General features: G+C 36.9%; 1 protein-coding gene across 4 annotated transcripts in view; it reads left to right on the top strand.

The window, feature by feature from the left end:
* iars1 (isoleucyl-tRNA synthetase 1) overlaps window positions 1-21,402 on the top strand; it is an 85,919-nt gene that overhangs the window by 31,487 nt on the left and 33,030 nt on the right. For all 4 annotated transcript variants that reach the window (XM_046875179.1, XM_046875180.1, XM_046875178.1 and 1 more), the window contains 11 exons: window positions 3,193-3,291; window positions 6,859-6,985; window positions 8,554-8,627; window positions 10,535-10,729; window positions 12,613-12,699; window positions 12,870-12,953; window positions 15,715-15,859; window positions 16,560-16,680; window positions 17,043-17,134; window positions 17,935-18,012; window positions 18,189-18,310. In XM_046875179.1, the coding sequence (XP_046731135.1) occupies window positions 3,193-3,291; window positions 6,859-6,985; window positions 8,554-8,627; window positions 10,535-10,729; window positions 12,613-12,699; window positions 12,870-12,953; window positions 15,715-15,859; window positions 16,560-16,680; window positions 17,043-17,134; window positions 17,935-18,012; window positions 18,189-18,310 (1,224 nt within the window). The remainder of the gene's footprint in view (window positions 1-3,192; window positions 3,292-6,858; window positions 6,986-8,553; window positions 8,628-10,534; window positions 10,730-12,612; window positions 12,700-12,869; window positions 12,954-15,714; window positions 15,860-16,559; window positions 16,681-17,042; window positions 17,135-17,934; window positions 18,013-18,188; window positions 18,311-21,402) is intronic.

Raw genomic sequence — 21,402 nt, 5'->3', positions numbered from 1 at the left:
TTCTGCCATTTCGAAGCTTTTGGTATAACCTACTATCTCAAAGTTTACCTAGAACGTTTTTTTGTTTGGTTTTTTTTTGAGCTTTATCACATTTTGCTCAGACCAACCTAAGAAGATAAATTTTTTTTGATAGAACAAAACGTTCGCATTGATGAACCAGAAAGAATACCAAAATAATTGTGAGATTCTGCACCACTTGGGCTTTTGTTTATACATATACATTACAGCACAGTTAAATACTACATATTAAGGTACATATTAAGAGAACGAAATGTGCAGCAGCATTTGTTTTTTCACTGCAAATGTCATTATTTTCATGTACCTAACTATGTTTATTTCTTAATTTTTTTCTTTATTTTGATCTTTAATTGTGAGCACCTGCAACCAAACAATTTCCCTAGGGGATCATTAAGCATTCTGATTCTACCCCATGCTTCAAACTCTCCCTAGATACTGTGCTTAAGAATCGCTGCTGTGATCATGGAGACTATGCCCTTGAAAACTTTTTTCGTTCTACAATAAGAACCTTTTGAGTCCAGTTCCTCTTTGGGTTTCTCCCTTATCATCTCAGCAAGTTTTCTGTAAAGCTGGTAGTGACAATTGTTTAAAACACCAATGAAATATCAGATCGATGTACTTGAAGAATTAAGTTCCTGACACATCGGACTTGCAAAAAAAAAAAAACATCTGTTCACTGAAAAAGTGCTGAAAGAATTTGACTAAAAGTAACAGGAACACTGTGTCAGTAAAAGCACTTTCAAAGAGTCTTTATATATAATACTACGTCCATCAATCACCTGCCAGGCAGTTCATCTTCACTTCATCACTTGCAAAAATGTTTCCCAGAAGTCTCAGCAAAAGCCTTCTTTCGCGACCTTGCCGGTTTAAGCATCATTAAGTCGGTGCTGCACGCTGCATAACGAGGAGCATTAAAACATCAGCATATCTTGCTCAATCCTCGGCTGCCTCAGCACTAACAATAAGCCTCATCCTAAACTTGTCTTAAACATTTAATCACCTCTTCACTATCGATTAGTGCTTCTGATATTAGACTTTGCCCACTCATTACTTTGCTGTTTAAAGATGTTTGGGTTTGATAAATATTCCAGCCAATACAATTCAGTAGTATATGGAATTTTCCAGAATTTTTGATTGTCATGTCAATATTTTAGGGTGTATTCATACTTCCGAGTCCAAATCACAGCCAATTGCAGACTTTTTTTTTTTTTCTTTTTTTCTTTTTAAGGGGGTATTTATATCAGTTTGACTCTGCATATAATGAAATACTGGCAACACTTGTCCATGTACTGTTCAGATCTATGGCAACTGATAAAAGTAAAGGAACTTGCCAAATGCAAGTAAATATTACTTGAGAACAGAGAGCCAGCACCTTTTACACATTGAGATTGGTTTATCTTGCGAAGTAATGGAGAGTGTGTTAGAGAAGTGAAGAAAAGAGTGCAGGCAGGGTGGAGTGGGTGGAGAAGAGTGGCAGGAGTGATTTGTGATAGAAGACTATCTGCAAGAGTGAAAGGGAAAGTTTATAGGACTGTGGTGAGATCTGCGATGTTGTACGGTTTAGAGACAGTGGTATTGAGTAAAAGGCAGGAGGTGGAGCTGGAGGTAGCAGAGCTGAAGATGTTGAGGTTTTCGTTGGGAGTGACGAGGATGGACAGGATTAGAAATGAGTTTATTAGAGGGACTGCGCATGTAGGACGTTTTAGACACAAGGTGAGGGAGGTAAGATTGAGATGGTTTGGACATGTGCAGAGGGGGGACATGGGGTATATCGGTAGGAGAATGCTGAGGATGGAGCCACCAAGAGGGAGGGAGAGAGGAAGACCAAAGAGGAGGTTTATGGATGTGGTGAGGGAAGACATGCAGGTAGTTGGTGTGAAAGAGGCAGATGTAGCGGACAAGGGGGTATGGAGACGGATTATCCGCTGTTGAGACCGCTAATGGGAGCAGCCGAAAGAAGAAGAACAAATATTTGGTTTATCCCATCCAACTTATAGTTTCATGTTTAATTCAATAATCAATGTCCAGAACAATTTGTATGTCTTGGGGTTTTTTCCTTGTGTCATTTCAGGGAGTTTTTGTCCACATTATTCGTGTATTTACATTTTAACTTTATACTTTATACGTTGTTTGATTTGGTTTGCTGAAGTCGTTGTATTATAATGTTGCAACATTCATACAGCCTGTTTAATAATAACTCCAATTTTAATGATGAAGTAATAATTTACAATATTAAAAAACAGCAATTAATACAAAAAAGTTATTTGTGTACAAGCTTATTATAGTTTTTTTCCTCTAGATCCAAGCTACATAAAAAAATCAACACTAAATGACATTAAACTAAGTGACAATAAGTAAACTAAGGACTGCATAAGGTGTGCGAACAAGATTCAAGAATTTGTGATGTGTACAGGAAACAGTTACACCATAAAATTAAATCCTCCAAGCAGCCTATGTTACATAAATTAATGCTATAATACTTTTTGTGTACTTCTTATAGTGTTACGATATAAAATGGCAAATATTACATACATTTATCAAATGAATACACTATTAATTAATATTTAATGAATTAATAAATTAATTATTATTAATAATTATTAATCAGAATTATTTGGATAAGGGTCTATTTATTCATTTAAAATGCATTTTCTTAATTCTGTTTTGATGGAGAGAAAAAAACAAACCGCTTGGGAACGTTGGCTATTGCTAAAAGTCCCACACAAACAAATAAAAGCATTTCAATGGAACCCCGGTGTGTGATTTTTTTTTTTTTTTTTTTTGTACTTCAAATTATTGAGCCACTTTGGCAGCCTTTACTTAAAAATCTGCCAATTTTATAATCTCGAAGGCCAGGCCTGACTTTTCCCACATTGTCTGTAGTGTAGTTTTGCTCAAGCAAAATCCATCAAGAAAAATTGTAATTGTGATGCTTTTGAAGGCCCTGCCCTTTCTGCTATTATTGTGCAGGGTTCCATATTATATTTCTACCACATTATCTGAGTTTTCCAGTATGAATTCACCATCTACACTGAAATAATATAGAATGCCATTTATTTTTATGTCATGATGCAATTCCAATATCTTTTCTATACTGCGTATGAAATAAGGGGCAACAGATGATGTTGTAAGCAGGAAAACTTATTGTATTTTTTCCAAACGTTTTTCTGACAGGTCCGACACACCGCTGATCTACAAGGCTGTGCCCAGCTGGTTTGTGAGAGTTGAACACATGGTGGATAAACTCCTGGAAAATAATGACAAATGTTACTGGTGAGACTCTGGAAATGTTGTACTATATTATTACAGTAGTTGACTGTGCATCAAATGTCTGATAATGTGACAAAACTTGGCCTATATTTTATAAAAGACAATCTTTTTTTTTTTTTTTCGAAACTTTTACTAGGTGTTGACAGATTTTTGAAAGCCTGCTTGTAACATTTTGTAACAAAACTTGTAGTATTGTACCAAATACAATAATCCCTCGCTTTACCCCCCTTTTTTTCTTCTTCTTAATCACGGAAATGCATTTGCCACATAACTAATTTGTTTGCCTGATTTTCCCAGCCTCTCGCGGATAGCACAATAGACCAAAAAACTGTTGTTTTTTAAGGAGTTTTATCTTTAAATAATAAAATGTTTTAATAAAAATGCAATTATTATGTATAAAAAGAAGTAAAAGTACAGACAGTAAAGAATGCGGTGACGTGTATCTTTAACTCGGCCACTTTGTTGACGTCACAGGACACGTCAACCAATAAACAAGCAGAGAAACTACGCATAGGCTACGCTAATGCAGAACTCTATACTCTCTCTATAATTCTATAAATGTGATAGTGTACTGTATTTCTACGAATTTACACAAAATTCATCTCGCTATATTCTTGCAAATGTTTTCTGTGTGTGTTTAAAGTGTGTGGGAGGATGATTTACGGCTTAAATGAATTAATTTTGGTGGCATCCGTTATCGCGGTTTTCGTATAAAAACGGGGGATTACCGTACACCATTTGTCAATCAAATAATGAGACAAAGAAGACATTCATTAACATGAAGATACGGCACACTTATTCATCTTTCATATAAAAACATTCCTTCACATGTTTAGTCGAAACCAATTGTGATTTTATGCAATGCAGCTGAGGTTGAGGAACTTCCCGAGCCAGAATTTACACACCGCGCCGACATGGTGCTTCAGTACATTTCCTGTAGCCCATCCAAACCTAGTTTTAAGCATATGTCCAGAATGTCCACTGCCTGCACTACTGCGTAATACATCTTGAGAATGTTGTACAGACATGAAAGGACACATAATTTAAGCATAATTTGAACATCCTCTAAGTGACTAGAAAGTAGACCTGGAAGTTCACATTTGTGCTTCAGCTCCTGGCCAGCATGCTTTATTTCCCATGAGTCTGCATTCGGGCCATTTTGCTCTAATGTGCCTGTCGCTCGAAAATTAATCACCCGCAAGGACAGAGAGATAGAGGAAGAGGACGTGTAAAGCATCGTAATGATGAGATCGTGCTGCAGGTTTCGGACCTCTCCGTTTATTTTCACTTTCTGGATCGCACACTAGTGATTTTATGAGTTCGGTTGAAATATAGCTGACTGTACAACACGTTGTTAGTTTGAGGTTTGCTTGTTTTGTTTTACAGCCAAATGTGCTGATGCTAATGTAGCTAACATCTAAAGGAAACCGTAGGGCCACAATGGGGTAAACTGCACAGGTAATTTAAACCAGTTTAAAATCAGTTTTAAATAATCTACCGTATTTTCCGGACTATAAGCTGTTACTTTTTTCCCACGTTTTGAACCCCGTGGCTTAAACAACGAAGTGGCTAATTTATGGATTTTTCCTGGGTTTTTCCCGGTTTCACAAGCTTCAAGCCAAAAACCTGAACCCCTTAACATTAGACCAATGAAATTGCAGAACAGGTTCAGGTGAACCAATGAAACGCTTTGTTAAATTAGATGGGACGTTTAGACGTTTGACCTGCCGCTCACAGGAAATGTGAATTATTCGTCACACTGAAAACAACCGGGCATGAAAAACCGTACCTCACCTGTGTTCTGAGCTGCACAGCGTCGGGAGAAAAGATTCACAGATGGTGATTTTTAAACGCACGACGATGCCAAAAGAAAAACTCCCGAGAGAAATAGTTGTGAAAGGAAGGAGGAAAACAGTGAACAATGACTTTCTTGGTAGGCTACTGTTTAGATACAAGCCGTGTTAGTCACTGTCTTTCGTTAAAGCCTGTGTAAAGTTCATTAGTTTCAATGTAGCGGCTTATAGACAGGTGCGGCTTATTTATGTTCAAAATAAAAATCTTTGTCAAATTCAGTGAGTGCGGCTCATATTTGGGTGTGCTTAATAGTCCGGAAATTACGGTACATTAAACCAGACAGCATCAAACCATCCAATGGTTATTAGTGTATACTTAATAATAGTGTAAGTGAATAGGACTACTTTGTGATGTTTTCTGATTAGAGACTGAGATGCGAAGCAGGTCCAGGATTCCGGGGCCAGCACACAAAATAAGAACGAAACAAAGACCATGCGGCAGAGCATAATTCATTCGCAGCATTTATTCATTTATCTTTAGTAACTGCCTGGTCAGGTTCATAGTGCTTGAAAGCATTTTTTTTTTTATACTGCGTGAAAGCCAAACCAACTAAATGTTCTAGAAACCAGTTATGATTTTAAGTGATGTAGCTGAGAATTGTGTATTCAATCATTAAAAAAAGAGCCTTTCTCATATATTCGGACCACAAAACAGACACTATATTAGCACATGTCGATCTTAGCACACTTTTTTTAACTGGTAGATTCTTCACACTGAGAAGACTTTCTTACTTTTGTATACCGAGTGAGTCAGCATGGTCAGTGCTGTAATGAAAGTTTCTCTAGTGAGTGTGCTGTAGAACATGCTGCACAAATCGGGTGTGTGTAGGGGGTGAGAGATTTCCCCCTAGCCTAAGTCGACATCCAACACTCTCATTTTCACCATATGCAGCTGCGAGAGAATTCCCAGACACCAAAAATTATTGCATTCGCGACTGCTCATGCACACGCGCATGCCAATTATATAGTATGCGATTTGATATCGATTTTTAAACACGGAGAAAAAATAATTATTTCCGATTGCTGTTCTGAATGCTCAGCATGGGCTGGTTCTGTGTTCTTCAGAGCGTGCACACGCGGGGAGAAGAACATTCATGTATGCGAGTCACACCCAATCATCTGGGTCAAAAGTGCCCTCTTTCCCATGGGTGTTAAATAGCCTAGCCCTCTGTATCCAGCACAAGACGGCACATTTAATATTCTACATCTAGTCCAGAAGGGTGGAGAGAGAGGGATAGGGGCGAAAAAATCATTAAATTGATCTATTGCCTGCCTGCTTGCTGCTCAGTGAGTGAGATTTCTGTGTGTGTATGTGTTCATTAGGTCAGTATTATGCTCCTTAAAAAAATCCACAAGCATTGTATTGTCATTGATGGACTTTCACAAAGGTTTCATAGATTTCTATTTTTCAAATGATTCACTTGTATATATTTGCCTGATGTTTTTATCCCAAAAAAAAAAGAATCATTAATTTGAACATTAAGAGCTTTTTCTTTCCTAGAGTCAACCTTTCAGATAGTATCACATTTCTCTGACCATTTAGGTTTCTGAATCCCTGCTGCTTTTTCAACTACTTAAACTTGAGCAAGATGTATTTGATATTCATTCTTTCATTCCTTTCTTTCTTTCTTTATTTATTTCTTTCCATCTATCTATCTATCTTTTTGTTGTTTTTTCTGTCTGTCCTTCTTTTTCTCTGTCTTTCTCTCTCTTACAGGGTTCCTGAGTTTGTGAGGGAGAAGCGTTTCGGGAACTGGTTGAGAGACGCTCGAGACTGGGCCATCTCCCGCAACCGTTACTGGGGGACACCGATTCCCATGTGGGTCAGCGATGACTACGAAGAGGTCTGTACCAAGCTATTAAAATAAATAAACTAACAAATTTGTATTATTTAATCAGGTAACCCTCGCTTTCAATGAGCCCTTGTTATATGTTGTGAGATGCTTTTCTGTTCACCATGGTTGTAAAGAGTGGTTGGTTGTGTTACTCTAGACTGAGTCACTACCCATTCGGCCTTTCACAGAAATGTTTTTCTTTCAAAATCCTGTAAAAATTCTAGATGTTGCACATTATAAAATAATGTATCTTGTGTATATATATATATATATATATATATATATATATATATATATATATATATATATATATATATATACCAGGTTCTAAGGGATTTTTTTTAATGAGCCTAAAGGGGTGACAGGTGTGGATTTTTTGTACCTTTTGGGCATTTTTATGGACTTAAGTATTAAATTGTGTTTCTATATGGTATTACAGTTTAATATAAAATTCTTTATATTTGACTTTTGACTTTGATTGGTGTGAAATTTTTCAGTAAAAGTCTGTCTCTACTTTGCCATCAGTATAAAAAGGAAAGGGTTGTAGATTTGACTTTACCGTTGAGAATGATTTCAGATGTATGTGGTCATCAGATGATCTTCAATGTGCAACAGCTGTCACGCATATAAATCCTGGAAAAATGATTTCCATGGAAGAGCTTTAACCTTGATTCTGAAGGTTCCGAAATCAAGGCTGGTAACAGGCTGTTCATCTTCATTATCGAGGGCTCATGGGTCACAGTTCTTTTTCTGTCACCATCTTCATCTCTGGAGGCCACATACAAAAATAATGATATAAGTTAAAACATCTTCGAATATATGTCACTTTTTTTTAATGACTCAAACGGCCGTTCAAGCTCGCTGGCTCGTTGCGAAGTGAGAATTGGGTTGTTGGCGTCTTTGTAGGCTGATTTGGGCCTTTGGAAAATAAGGACAACGACCTGCTTCCTGAAAATAGCGTAATGAGTTGTTTCCAAGCGCCAATCTCTGGAGTGCTTCCGGACTCCCTGAGCGTTCGCTAGGCCAGAAAGTAGAGCTCTATCGTTCTGTAGCACTAACTGGGCCATTTTACCTGAACAGGGACAACAGCCCAACCTTAACACTTCAGAAGAGGGCTAACACACTTTCAGAGTGCATAAACTTCCTTTCCTTTGTGGAGTCAAAGTGTGTCCTGGTTTCAGATTCACTTTCAGCCACTGTATTTACTTTCTTATATGAGCTATTGGTTAGAATATCCTGTAATTAAACACATGGGTGCAAATCCTAGTATTGGGACATAAAAATGAAGCTGTTATTTATTAAGATGGGTGAATCCACAGATTTAGGATTAAATCCCGCTTTGCTACTGTGTGTGTATTTTTGGCAAGAAAAAATAGCTCAGTTTCTTACGTCTACAAGGACAGAATTGGAAGTGTGAATCCTGAGCTTGTTAGTGTTGGCCGTGAAGAAGAAAAAAAAGAAATACAACTTATCACCCAGATATTTTAGGAAGTGTATTTTTACAGTCTATCACATGTGCACTGTTACTGTCAGATATGAAGTGACTGTAAATCAGGAGCTTTTGTGCCTCTGCTTAGGTGGTGTGTGTGGGATCCATTGCTGAGCTGGAGCAGCTGACGGGAGTGAAGGTTACAGATCTGCACAGAGAAACGTAAGTCGCACGATCGTTGTCAATCCTGGATGCAAACAAATTTCAGTAGAAGAATCATTTGACCAAAAATAATCCCCCAAAAAATGTATGTTCCCAAAAATGAATGTCCATAATGTTCCCCTTTACTAAGACACGTTTTCTTTTTTACCTTTCTTTAATAAACCCGACACTGCTGACGTTTGCACTCATGGGCAAAAAAAAAAGCCCCAAAATGGCAAAAATATGAATCTTTTAATGGTCTGAACAACAAATCATTGAAAAAAAATTTGAGAAATATGATTAGGAGAGCTCGTGTGCCACCTCTGCTCATTGACCTTAGATGCACTGAAGTGTTTTGGAGGGGACGGGGGGTCTTAAAAAAAAAAAGGGAGATTTATTGTAGTCTTTCTGTACACTAGTTAAAAAAAATCTTGATGTAAATTGTCAAATTCAGAATAATTGAGTCAAATAATTGATCAGCTGTTTGAAGTATCAACACATCAACATTGACTTTTCTATCTGGGGAAAAAACTGCACGTTTACCCACAAAGCTTAAACTTTTAAAAGAATCAAAGGAACACTTTCCCTGACTGAGCGACTTTATTTCTTTAATTCTTCATTTCATGACAATTGATTTGGTATTAATGCAATAATTCTTAATATTTTGGTTTAAATGTTTGCCTCATTGTTCTGGATTATACATTAAGAGACACATGGTGTTTCTAATGTTGAATTATTCCGTTATATATATATATATATATATATATATATATAAGTGGGCAAAATATTTGCAATGAGCAGGCAATCACAGCAGGGATATCTTATTCCATATTGATATGTGTAGGTCTGTTGTTTTTTTTTTTTTTATGTGTGAGGAATAAAACACAATGCTGTTTTAGGAAACGATGACCTGCGGACTACATCATAGATTCGCTTCAATTACAGTTACATCGAATGGTGTAGAACAGCAAGTTAATTTATGTTCACTTATGTTATAGAAGCTACAGACCTGCCAACTTTTACACATTATTATTTCTTTATTTCTTTGTAAGGAAGCTCTACATTGAAGTACACAGCAACAAAAAAAAAAAAAAGTCTTTTTGACTGATAATTGCACATGTGGTGTAAATTCTTCGATGTCAGTGGGCCCTCTGGAGACCCTTTCCTTCCGTATTACAGTTCTCATTAGCCTTGTCCTCATTTTCCGTCAATGTTAATGTGTGGTTTAACATCAAATAAAGTATATAGTTATATTTTTTTTATGTCTTTTGGTAAAGACACTTTTGTGGGATGCTCTTATACATTCTATATATAGCAATATGTTCAACTTAAAAAAAATAAATAAAAAAAATTAAAAAATTGCAGTAATAATATTTGTAATTTATATGGCATCTTTCCTGAACTCAACGTCATTCTTTTAATTATTAGGAAAGTCTTAATCAGTTTAGAGCTTTATTTAATCTTTAATCTGTAATTTATTTAAAGCAATGTCGATTGTGTCATGACATTAGTTATAACAGCTATAACCAGTCATTAGTTCCTGTCATGTCACAGAGAAACTGTAAAAGCTTAAAGCTGTTTATCCACAAATGCATTCTGACCGAAATATGAGTTTACATACTGTATAGATGCCATAAAAGTCCCAGGATGAGCAGTTGCTATTGAAGCGATAATGCTAGAAGGTGCAGTGTGATATAAAGCTATGATTTGAATTATAAGCTGCAGAGCTGCTCTAGAAAACTTTTATTAAATTATTATGAATAATTTATTATTTATTGTCACTGAGGTGAGGAAAAAGCCAGATTAAAGATCTAGCATCAGTGATTGAATTGGACATATCGTGCACAAATTTCAAGTGCTTCTCACAAATATCTTTCTCTCCTCCTGCTCATTTTCCTGCGTGTTTTTTTTTATTTTATTTTTTATAGCATAGACGGTTTAACCATCCCGTCCCGCTGTGGGAAAGGAGTGCTCAGACGGGTCTCGGAGGTCTTCGACTGCTGGTTTGAGAGCGGCAGCATGCCCTATGCCCAAGCGCACTACCCGTTTGAGAACAAGCGTGAGTTTGAGGACACTTTTCCTGCAGACTTTATCGCCGAGGGCATCGACCAGACCAGAGGATGGTGAGAGGCTACACGACAGCTCTTTAACATGCTGCGGGGGCCATAACGGCAATCGATTGACCTCCATGCACCGTTATACTGCAGCGATCAGGGAATGAGCTAATCCCATTTCCATATTTGATTAGGGGCCGAGTGGCGTTTCTGATTAGCATAGGATTTCATCATGTAGCATAGTGTGTGACAATATCCTCCTAATAAGGCAAGAGGACTTTGAAAAGCACTTTATTGGAACCAGAAATAGTAGTACTCCTGGTTATTTCTAAGATATAAAATTTTTTGAGAGAAACAAATAATATTTTGGTGATGCAGTAGAACTTCGCCTTTATCACGCTGAAGATTCTTCACAAGGGGGAGCTAGCGTAGCAGCACGAGGGGACAAGGAGGCACAGTTTTGCCATCATGACTCTGGAAGGCAGAAACATGACTGGGTGCAAGTTGAAATGATCAGGTTTGAGGGAGAGGCATATGTAACTACAGGACTGGTTGCAGTATAAACATGAATATGGTGTCATTTAGAATCAGTAATCGTGTCTCATTTAAAGTAGGACTGCCGTATTCATCAGAAAATAGACGATTTGAACATGTTTGCGCTGAACACGCAATTACATATGGATGTTAATATATCTTCCACAAGACAACTAGATTTACCCAAACAATTTCAACTGTTTATATACACTTGATTTTAATACTTTGCTATTATCCGGACGTTTTTATATTTTGTGATGGTTAGTAATTCGCCTCTTACTTGTCTTGTGCGTTAAATTATGCTTAAAAAAAAGCCTCAGGAAGACAACACGATACATTAAAAGGCAGGGAGGCACAAACTTTTGAGCAGGATGATCGGTATAAATTGTTGCTTTAAAATGATAATTTTTCCGATCACATACATAAATAAAGAAAGAAACTACATCAAATATTTCTCATTTTTATTTTGTAAAAATATAGAATAATTTTTTGATTTATTACTATTTTTAATTATTGCCACATTAAAACTTTCATGGAATCAGATTTTTTTTCAACATCTGATAACATAACAATATTAATCAAATGTAATAATCAGAGAAATTTATCATCACTGATGTCTTTTTTTTTTTTGTTTTTGATTTTTTTTTTAATTCCTGTCAAGTATGAGAAACAAAATTATTCAGAAATCACAATGACAAAGCATTTCATTCAGACAAACTGGAAAAGATATAATGAAGGAACATTGTGTCACTCAGATAAGGATGGGTTCCCACTGAGTCTGGTTCCTTTTAAGGTTTCTTCCTCTTACCATCTCCGGGAGATTTGCCACTGTCGGCATTTGTTCGCTAGAAATAAACTTTTAAGCGATAAACTTATACATTGATTTATACATTTTAAATGTATATTCGTAATCTACTTCATTCTATACAGTGTTTTTGGGATAATGACCATTGTTAAATGTGCTATGCAAATAAAACTGAATTGAATTTGCATATTAGACTTGCGAATAAAAGACTTACCACTGATGGGACAGCTGTCACTCAACATATACAGGAAGTAGGAAATTGTGTACTTCACTTTTTTTGTATGTGTGGAGTTCTGTGTTCAGTTTAGTCCATTATTTTCAATAGTGCAACTTAAATCTAAGAACTTATCAAATGTTTCCTCACACACACACACACACACGAATCAATCAATTCTATATCTGCAGCCTATTGTACATCGTGTATACTTTAAATGACAGGTCAATCAGCAGCGAGAATTCTATTCGCAAAGTACACCTACCTTTTGCCTTTTTGTCCGACTTGTTGATGTTTTCCTGAATAATTTGTTTTCTGATTGCTTATTTTACATTGCATGTCGTGACCACTGTAGCGTTCACACATTTACTTTTGTAACATGACGACTTTGTTTTGAAGGTTCTACACGTTGCTCGTACTCTCAACTGCCCTCTTCGGGAAGCCTCCTTTCAAGAACGTGATAGTCAATGGCCTAGTCCTCGCAAGGTAACCGTTTTCTTTGCTATCGCTTCGCACAGTCTGTGTTAATGGAATAACTTTTTATTTTATTTTATGGATGGGTTTTATTTTGCATAGTTCTGGAGGCAGAACTGAAGTGCTGATGCTCTGGAGATACTTGTGTGTTTATTAACGACGCATATATATTTTCTTTGAAGCGATGGACAGAAGATGAGCAAGCGAAAGAAGAACTACCCGGACCCGAGCTTGATCGTACAGAACTACGGCGCAGACGCACTCAGGTAAGGATCCAAAATATTCAGAGTGACTGAAACAATGTGAGGCATTTTTAATCAAAGGGCTGGAAGCCATGAGCCGATTGAGCGTCCAGGGCCATATGGATAATGAATAAGGCAACATTGCATCTGTGCATGTGAGGAATTAGTTCCAGAAAACGTCCGATTGATCATCGCTTGCTCTTTTTCATTTACAAAAAAATGTTTTTTAGCCTCATCAAAAATCTACGCATATGCTAATTAGAAACCCTCCATACCCCACCCCTTTTCTCTCTAAATGCCCTGCCTCATTCTTCTGTAAATTTGTGTTGATTTGACTTGATGGGATCTTATATCCAGTCTTGCATACAACACTTGCCTGACACATTGAAAACATCATTATTTTTCAATTAGATGTTGAGCTGTTTGTTTACAACTTGTGGTTAAACTACACTGCTGTGACGAGTCCTACTGTGAACGCTAATTCATTTCCTCAGACTGATGACTTTAGGTTTCCAGAAAAGCAGCTCTTGGTGTCCCATTTACTCCAGTAGTTCTGTTCATAAAGATTAGACCTTATAGCGATCGTATAAACATGGCACATGGCGAAGCAGCTGCTTCCGTATGGAGAAAACAGAACAGAGACAAAGTAAGCATTAGTACCTTCAGTGTCATACTGACTTCTTGAAGAGAGAGAGAGAGAAGGAATGAGGGAAAGAGAAGAGAGAAAATGATAGGAGGCATGGAAGTGGAGAGGGAGGAGAAGAGATGATGAGAGGAACTGAACAAAATAGAGAAAGGGGGAAAGAAGGAAGAAAGAAAGGAAGGACAATGAGAGAGTGAAGGGGAGAAAGGAAATGGGAGACTGACAAATGGGACAGGGGCAGAAGAGACAAAGGGAGAAAGAGTAAAGGAGACAGAAAATTGTGAAGTGGGAAGGACAAGGGATGATGGGGACAAAGTGAAAGGGAGTAAGAAGGAAGCAGGGAGAGAAGGAGAGAAAGAAAAAAAGGCAGAACGATTGAAGAAGAAAGAGAGAATAATTGAATAACAATGAAAAGCTGAACAAGAAATAATCTGAAGAATGGGGAGAGGGAAAGAAAGGTACAAACATTGAATCCTGGGCTGAACCTTTTCCCAACATAGTTTTTTAATCATTAATGCATTCTCTCTGTATATGTCTTTTATGCTGAAGAACTGCATAAGGCCTCTCTGCTTCCAGAACAGTCCCTCATGTCTGTCCTCACCAGCATGTCTTTCCTCAGTACGGGTCCTTTTGATACCCCATGCACAACACAGAAACATGAAGTGTCCTTCTGACATGATTTCTGTAAGGTGAAAAATGGAACCGCAGTTCATCTTTTCCTTTTCCCGGGTTTAATGCACAACCGTCTTCCTTGATCAATGCTCACTGAATTCACGGACGTATTTCACAGGATGCCTTCCAGGAAATTCATTTAGCGCAGTTCAGTCCAAGGCTGAAAGGAACTTCGACTGAACTGCACTTGAAGGGGAGGGTTTTTTTAAAACCCAGAAAACACATTAGAACGCGGAGGAATAAATTGGTGACTGAAGTGTGTCTGTTAATGTTTGTGTGCTTCTCTGACTCTGTGCCTTTTATACTATTTTTTTATGTCAGTCCATGTGAAAGAGGTGTGGCCTATGTTCATCTGTCTGAGTGAAAGAGGTGTGGCTTCTGTGCCTTGGTCTTCTGAAAGGTGTGACCTCTGTGCCTTAGTGTGTCTGAAGTAGGTTGAACCTCTGCTTTTGCCCCAGTGGAGGAGGTGTGGCCTCTGTTGTAGCCCCGGTAAAGGAGGTGTGGTCTATGTGATAAGCCCCTGTGAGGGAGGTGTGGCCTCTGTGCTTTCACAGTGAAGGTGCTGTGGCCTGTGTAAAAAAAAAAAAAAAAAAACACGTGGGCTACGTGCTTAGACGAAATCATACCTCTTCTCTGTAATATTTTTGTATCCCACTCCTATTATATTAAGTCCCACCTCTAACTGTAAAAATGGCATAGTGTCACACATGGCTTTTCTTTTGCACATTATTAGTTTCATTATTAGTATTAGTAGAGGACAATTTAGTTTCATTACAACCTGTAACTAAAATAGACTTTATGTGGGTTGTACCGTTTGATTTACACAACATGCTAAAAATACAACAAATCTTTTAGTGTGATTCAAACATTTTATATCAAAAAGCCTTGCAGAAATTCATCACGGTCTCAAATCTGAGGCTGACTGAAACCGGCTTTCCATCCATCATTCTTTCAAGAATTTTGGGGTTCCTGTTAATTGGCTCTGCCACCACCCATGCTATACTGCGGAATGGTGTTTTAATGGATAATGGGAAAGGTTGGGTTTCTTAGCATTTTCCCTAATGGTCAAAACGTTTTGATGTGATTTTACGAGGGAACCTTTTACAGCGTGTTTTCATGCATGTTTTCTTTTTTTCTTTTTTTTTTTTCTTGCCATTTTTCTCTCACTTTTTTTTTTCTAACTAACCTTGACAAAGTTTAAAGTTTAAGGAAACCTGCAAATGCCACTTCATAGGAAAACGGTTTCTCAGAAACACACCGTGCAAGAAATTCAAAGCTTTTCACACATAAAAACAGGCCAGGAACATAATTGTACTGTGTAGTTGTTATTATTATATATAATCACAGCTCCTTTCAAAATGGCCAAACCCTATAAAAATTGCTCGACTAAAAAGCGAAAAATTATTTTCTAAAATCTTTGTTTATAAGAAGTAAAAAAAAAATTGTTGAACTATTTTGTTCTTTTTGTAGGCTGTACCTGATCAACTCTCCGGTGGTCCGAGCAGAGAACCTACGCTTTAAAGAGGAGGGTGTGAGGGACGTGCTTAAAGACGTGTTCCTGCCCTGGTACAATGCTTACCGCTTCCTCATTCAAAATGTCCTGAGACTTCAAAAGGTATTTATTGTGCTAATCTTTTTTAAAACTCAATGCCACTGGTGTGTTTTGCGAGTAATTATTTGGTCGAAATCAGACACTAATGAAGCTTTTACTAAATATATGCCTGGAATACACTGCTAGTCAGATTACCGTAATTTCCGGACTATAAAGCGCACCCATATATAAGCCGCACCCACTGAATTTTACAAATATTTTTATTTTTAACATAAATAAGCCGCACCTGTCTATAAGCCTACACTAATGTACCGTACACAGGCTTTAACGATGCCGTGCAGCTCAGAACACTGGTGAGGTGCGTTTTTTTTTCGTTTCCGTTCGGAAATTTAATTGGTCTAATGTTATGTCGCTCAGTTTTTTTGGCTTGAAGTTTGTGAAACCGGGAAAAACCCAGTAAAATTCATAAATTAGCCGCTTCGTTGTTTAAGCCGCGGGGTTCAAAACGTGGGAAAAAAAGTAGCAGCTTATAGTCCGAAAAATACGGTATTTCTTTCTTTTTTAAACTCAAATAAGAGCACAAACTACGTAAATAACCTCGATTCTAACTGCTAAAGCCGCTGCTGAGTGGACCGTGATATTCCGAATGTTCCATGATGACAGTATGTTACGTGGCTTTTTATTGCATTTTACATTAAACTGTAGAGGACAGAACTAAGACGGAGACTACTTAACTCCACCCGTTTGTGTCTTTGCCATTCAGGAAGAGGACATGAAGATCTTGTATAATGAGAACACGGCCAAGCTGAGCGACAACATCATGGACAAATGGATCCAGTCCTTTACTCAGTCTCTCATTCAGTTCTTTAAAGCCGAGATGAATGGTGAGGAAATACCAGATACTATAAAGTCGAGTAGATTCATGCAGAACATGCTGAAGAGCCTGGGCTCTGTTATTTATTTTTTTCTATGGACTTACTTAAAAACAAAATGCTATGGTATTATTTATTTGACATTTAGCTGTTTTTATTGTTTTGATAGTCTTTTATATACTTAAGATTTGAGGACATTTCGAGCCACATATGGCAGGAATAAATAAAAATGAAACCATGAAAGTTTAGTCACAGAAGAAAAAAATCTAACAGTGTAGCCACGGCCGATCAGAACACAAAAATGTAAATAATCCTGCTATAACTTTTCCTGTCAATAATTCATAAAAATGAATGTGTGTGTTTTTGTGTCGCAGCCTACAGGTTGTACACGGTTGTGCCTAAGTTGGTGAAGTATGTGGACATGCTGACTAATTGGTACGTGAGGATGAACCGCAGGCGTCTGAAGGTAGGCTGAAGTGCAGCTCTCACTCCAGAGCGAGCTATTTCTGCCCACTCCGTTTGATTCGCAGGCATGCTCTTATGCAACATCTCTGTTAGAAGTTTAAAGATTCCCAGAGCCATAGATTTGCTTCGGTATATTCTATGATCATGAGCAGTATTTTTTGTTTTATTCTTGTTTATTATTATTATTTTTTTTTATAAATGTGAGATGTAAACAATTCTGAGAGAAATGAATGGAATATTATCCACTATATGGACAAAAGTAATAAGGCACCTGACTTTTCCAGCCACACTGTATATGGGTCTTTCACAGACTGTTACCACAAAATTATGTGAAGGCAAACAATCATTTGGATGCCTTTGGATGTGGTAGCTTTCAATTTAGTTTTCACTTCAACTCTTCCAGCATGACAATGTGTGAGCTCCCTGAATATAGGGTTTACATGAGCTGAAGAGAAAGGTCTTCAGTGGCCTGCAATAAAGCTCTGATCTCATATCTATTGAACACCTTTTGGAGGAAGTGGCTTTCCCACCCTACCAGAATTGACGGAATTATAACATCAAATGCCGTATACATTTTACATGGAATGACATACAAATTCATATCCTCCACGTAATATAGGTTAAGGTAACAGTTCTGTGATCTGTAGTCATGTTTGAAATAAAGTGAATAAGGAAAGTGTGTGTGTGGTTTATAAATAATAGGAATGTGTATGGGTTAGCATCAGCAGAAAGCAGCGCTGGCAGCACTATGTTGTTTTAGCATGACTTTTTCCATAATGAACATATTCTCTCTTCTGTCAGGGTGAGAGTGGAACCGAAGACTGTGTCTGGGCTCTGGAGACACTCTGTAGTGTGCTGTTCTCCATGTGCAGACTGATGGTGAGTCTCTGTGTGTGTGTGTGTGGTGTGTCTGCAGTTCGGTCTTAATTTAGCTTCACACTGTGTTCAGTTTTGCGGCCTTGCAGTGACTCGTGAGGCGACTTATGGAAAAAACAAAAAAAGAGGAGATGAGCCGAATCAGTCTGTAGTAGTGTAAAAGCCTGTGTCCTCCTTAGGCTCCCTTCACGCCATTCATCACCGAACTGATGTACCAGAACCTGCGTCACCTGATTGACCCTGCGTCCGTAGAGGAAAAAGACGCAACCAGTATTCACTACCTGATGCTTCCTCACCTCAGGTACAATGTCCCAAACTAAATAATTGTATTTATGTGTATACAGTCTTTCATCCATCAACCCATGCACTCACTATATATGGCCAAAAGTATGTGGACACCTGCTAATATGTCCATACGAGTATATGCAATATTTAATTTACCATAGACATTGATATAGTGTTGAATGATCTATCTATCTATCTATCTATCTATCTATCTATCTATCTATCTATCTATCTATCTATCTGTCTGTCTGTCTGTCTGTCTGTCTGTCTGTCTGTCTGTCTATCTGTCTGTCTGTCTGTCTGTCTGTCTATCTATCTATCTAACTGTCTGTCTGTCTGTCTGTCGATTTATCTATCGATCGATCCTTTCACAAATCAATCCTTCCCTTATTTTGTCTGTCCATCCATCCATTCATCGATCTTGCATGCAGTATGACTCATTATCTGAGTTATCTATTTATTCACCATATTAAATTGTTTAAATATAGTGATTTAATTAATCATTTAAAATACTGCATGATTATTTAGACAAAAAAATTGTTCTTATCATATTACTCATATTATAAAAATCATATTACTATACTATTTTATTATATATATTTATTTTATTATAATACTATTTTATTTATTAAAACTTTTTTTCAGTATTGATGAATTTAAGTAGTTCTATCTGGTGTTACCTAGATTAAAATGATTGCTTTAGCAATCGAATTGACTTTTTAAATCAAATTTGCCGTAGATTGGTGCAAAAAGTATTTCATTATTAGAAGAAAAAACTCTAATTTATGAGAACTATATTTAACTCATTTTCAATATTCTCCTGCTCATCATATTCCTTTTAAGGAGAGATTTTTTTTTTTCTAGATACAGGCTCCACACACACACACACACACACACCACACACACACACTAGGACTGTTACATTTGCTGAAATGCCGAGGAGCAGAAAGTAAGATATTCCATATTAAAATGTAGTGAAATAAAAAATTTTAATAGTTAAAACTGAAAATGCTAATAAAGTACAGGTGCCTGAAAAATGTATTGAAGTGCAGTAAAATGTTTAATCATGCTCTTCACTGTGTATTGCAACCTGATATCATTAATAACATTACTGCTTCATTGCTTGTTATCTGCATTTAATTACATTTGGATACTTAACTATCCAAATGTACTTAACTTAACTAGGTATTTAACTGTTATTTGGTACATTCGCTAAAATTAGGAAAATAAATGACTTTCCTTCTGTCTGTGAAGACTGAAGGGAACTTTTTATTTTATTATTATTCATTTCCAGGCTTCTTACTTTTCATAATGCACTTAGGAAATAACATTTTAATGAAGAATTCGATTGACCTTGCAGTTCTAAATCAAATTTCCTTTCTCATTTGGCTTTATTTTCTGTTCTTTTTTATTCTCTGTTCTTTTCTATCTTCTATCTTTTCTATCTAAAAAAAACATGGACTAGTCTTGATCCAATCACACACAAGAATCAGTCGGGTTGTTTTTCTTTTCTGAGGTAAAGCTGAATAATGAAGGATAAGATGAATTTATTTGTGCAGACTTGCCTTCTGTCAGGAAATAGGAAGGATAATTGTTTCGGGATGGAAGGACAGAGCATTTTCTTTTTGCATTTTCTCCTACTGCACCCATTTCTGAATCAAAACACTGCCGAGGCTTCGTCAGGAAACGGTGCGGAGATTTGGATCCCTTGACACTCGGGTTATAAAACAGGACGCCGTGTAACTTCCTTTACGAGCGGCTTTGGTGCATCTTTATTTGAAATGGTCTTCTATGATAAAAAAACAAGTCCTGGTCTTGTATAGCGTTTGCTGAAATTGGATCTGCAACTGTGACATTGTACACAATCACACACAGACTTTGCGGGTCCTCCGAGGTCAAAACAAAGCAGACTATTAGCATGCATATCCTGAAACCTGTGATGCACTTAGGAAATAAACTTTCGCTATGAAGGATTAGCTTGTCCTTGACCATCTCTGGGCCGCTTCCAAATGTACTTTTCTCATCCATCTGTAAGTGCATTTATTTCAATACTTTTAATGGACTAGTTTGTACACAGAAGTGAAGCCTCGCGATTAGAGTTTTCCTGTTATTGAAGATCAGAAGCATTTGGAGTTCTGGAGTTTTGATCCACCTTCTATGCTTTATGGACTGTCCTCTATGTCTTAATTGTATCCATCCATTTTCCCCCTTTATATGTTCTTGAAACTATAATCATTACAGACATTAAATTAAACTATATTTAAAATGAACAGGAAGTAGTCTCTGAGATTGGCCGATAATCAGGATTTGAATTCTGCATTCTCAGCAGAAATGTTTCTATAATATTTTTCACATTTCCATTTCTATTAAACTTTCTCAGCGCATGCATGAAACTGTGAATAGTAGCAAACACTACATATTGAGCAAAAGTACACAGTATTGTTTAAGTTTAATGTGTAAATTAGACACATCACTGTTCTTGTGCTTTAGAGCAGTTATTAAGCAAAATAAGAGCTACTTTAACATAAGCACTGCAATTTCCTAATCTGATAACTGAGATGGCTACTAAGTGAATAAGGGATGATTAAGGACTATAATCATCGGCGACGGCACAATATTTCATCATTTCTGGAATTTTCAATTTTATAGAAACAGTGGATTCAGGAGTTTTACTGTATAAGCCTGCAAAGCTTCTGCATTTAGTGGAGTGTATACAGAGCTTACGTGGTGATGAGGATCGTTTAAAAACTGTGGAATCAGTCAAAAAATGAATTGTCCACTTTTGTTTTTATAAGGAATCTTTGTTTAAATGCTAAAATCTTTTTACCTGTAAAGGATACGGTGTCTTGTAAAGGACAATTTCATTTGAATCAGTATAACTTATAGTCAAGTCAAACTCGTGTGATGAGAATGCAGTGACTGAAATTACATCCTTCCACTTACATTTTTTTAATATGCCTTTTTACTTTAATTACATTTTTTTATTAGCTTCAAAAAAATGTAAATTGAAATGAAATTTAGAGAATAAAAGTGAATTTGACTTGAACAAAAATGTAAAAATAAGGACACCTTCATGTGTCTCATATTTATATTACTGATATTACAAGC

The sequence above is a fragment of the Silurus meridionalis genome, chromosome 19, assembly GCF_014805685.1.
Source record: "Silurus meridionalis isolate SWU-2019-XX chromosome 19, ASM1480568v1, whole genome shotgun sequence".
NCBI classification, from domain to species: domain Eukaryota; kingdom Metazoa; phylum Chordata; class Actinopteri; order Siluriformes; family Siluridae; genus Silurus; species Silurus meridionalis.
This window is presented reverse-complemented; position numbering and strand designations above follow the sequence as displayed.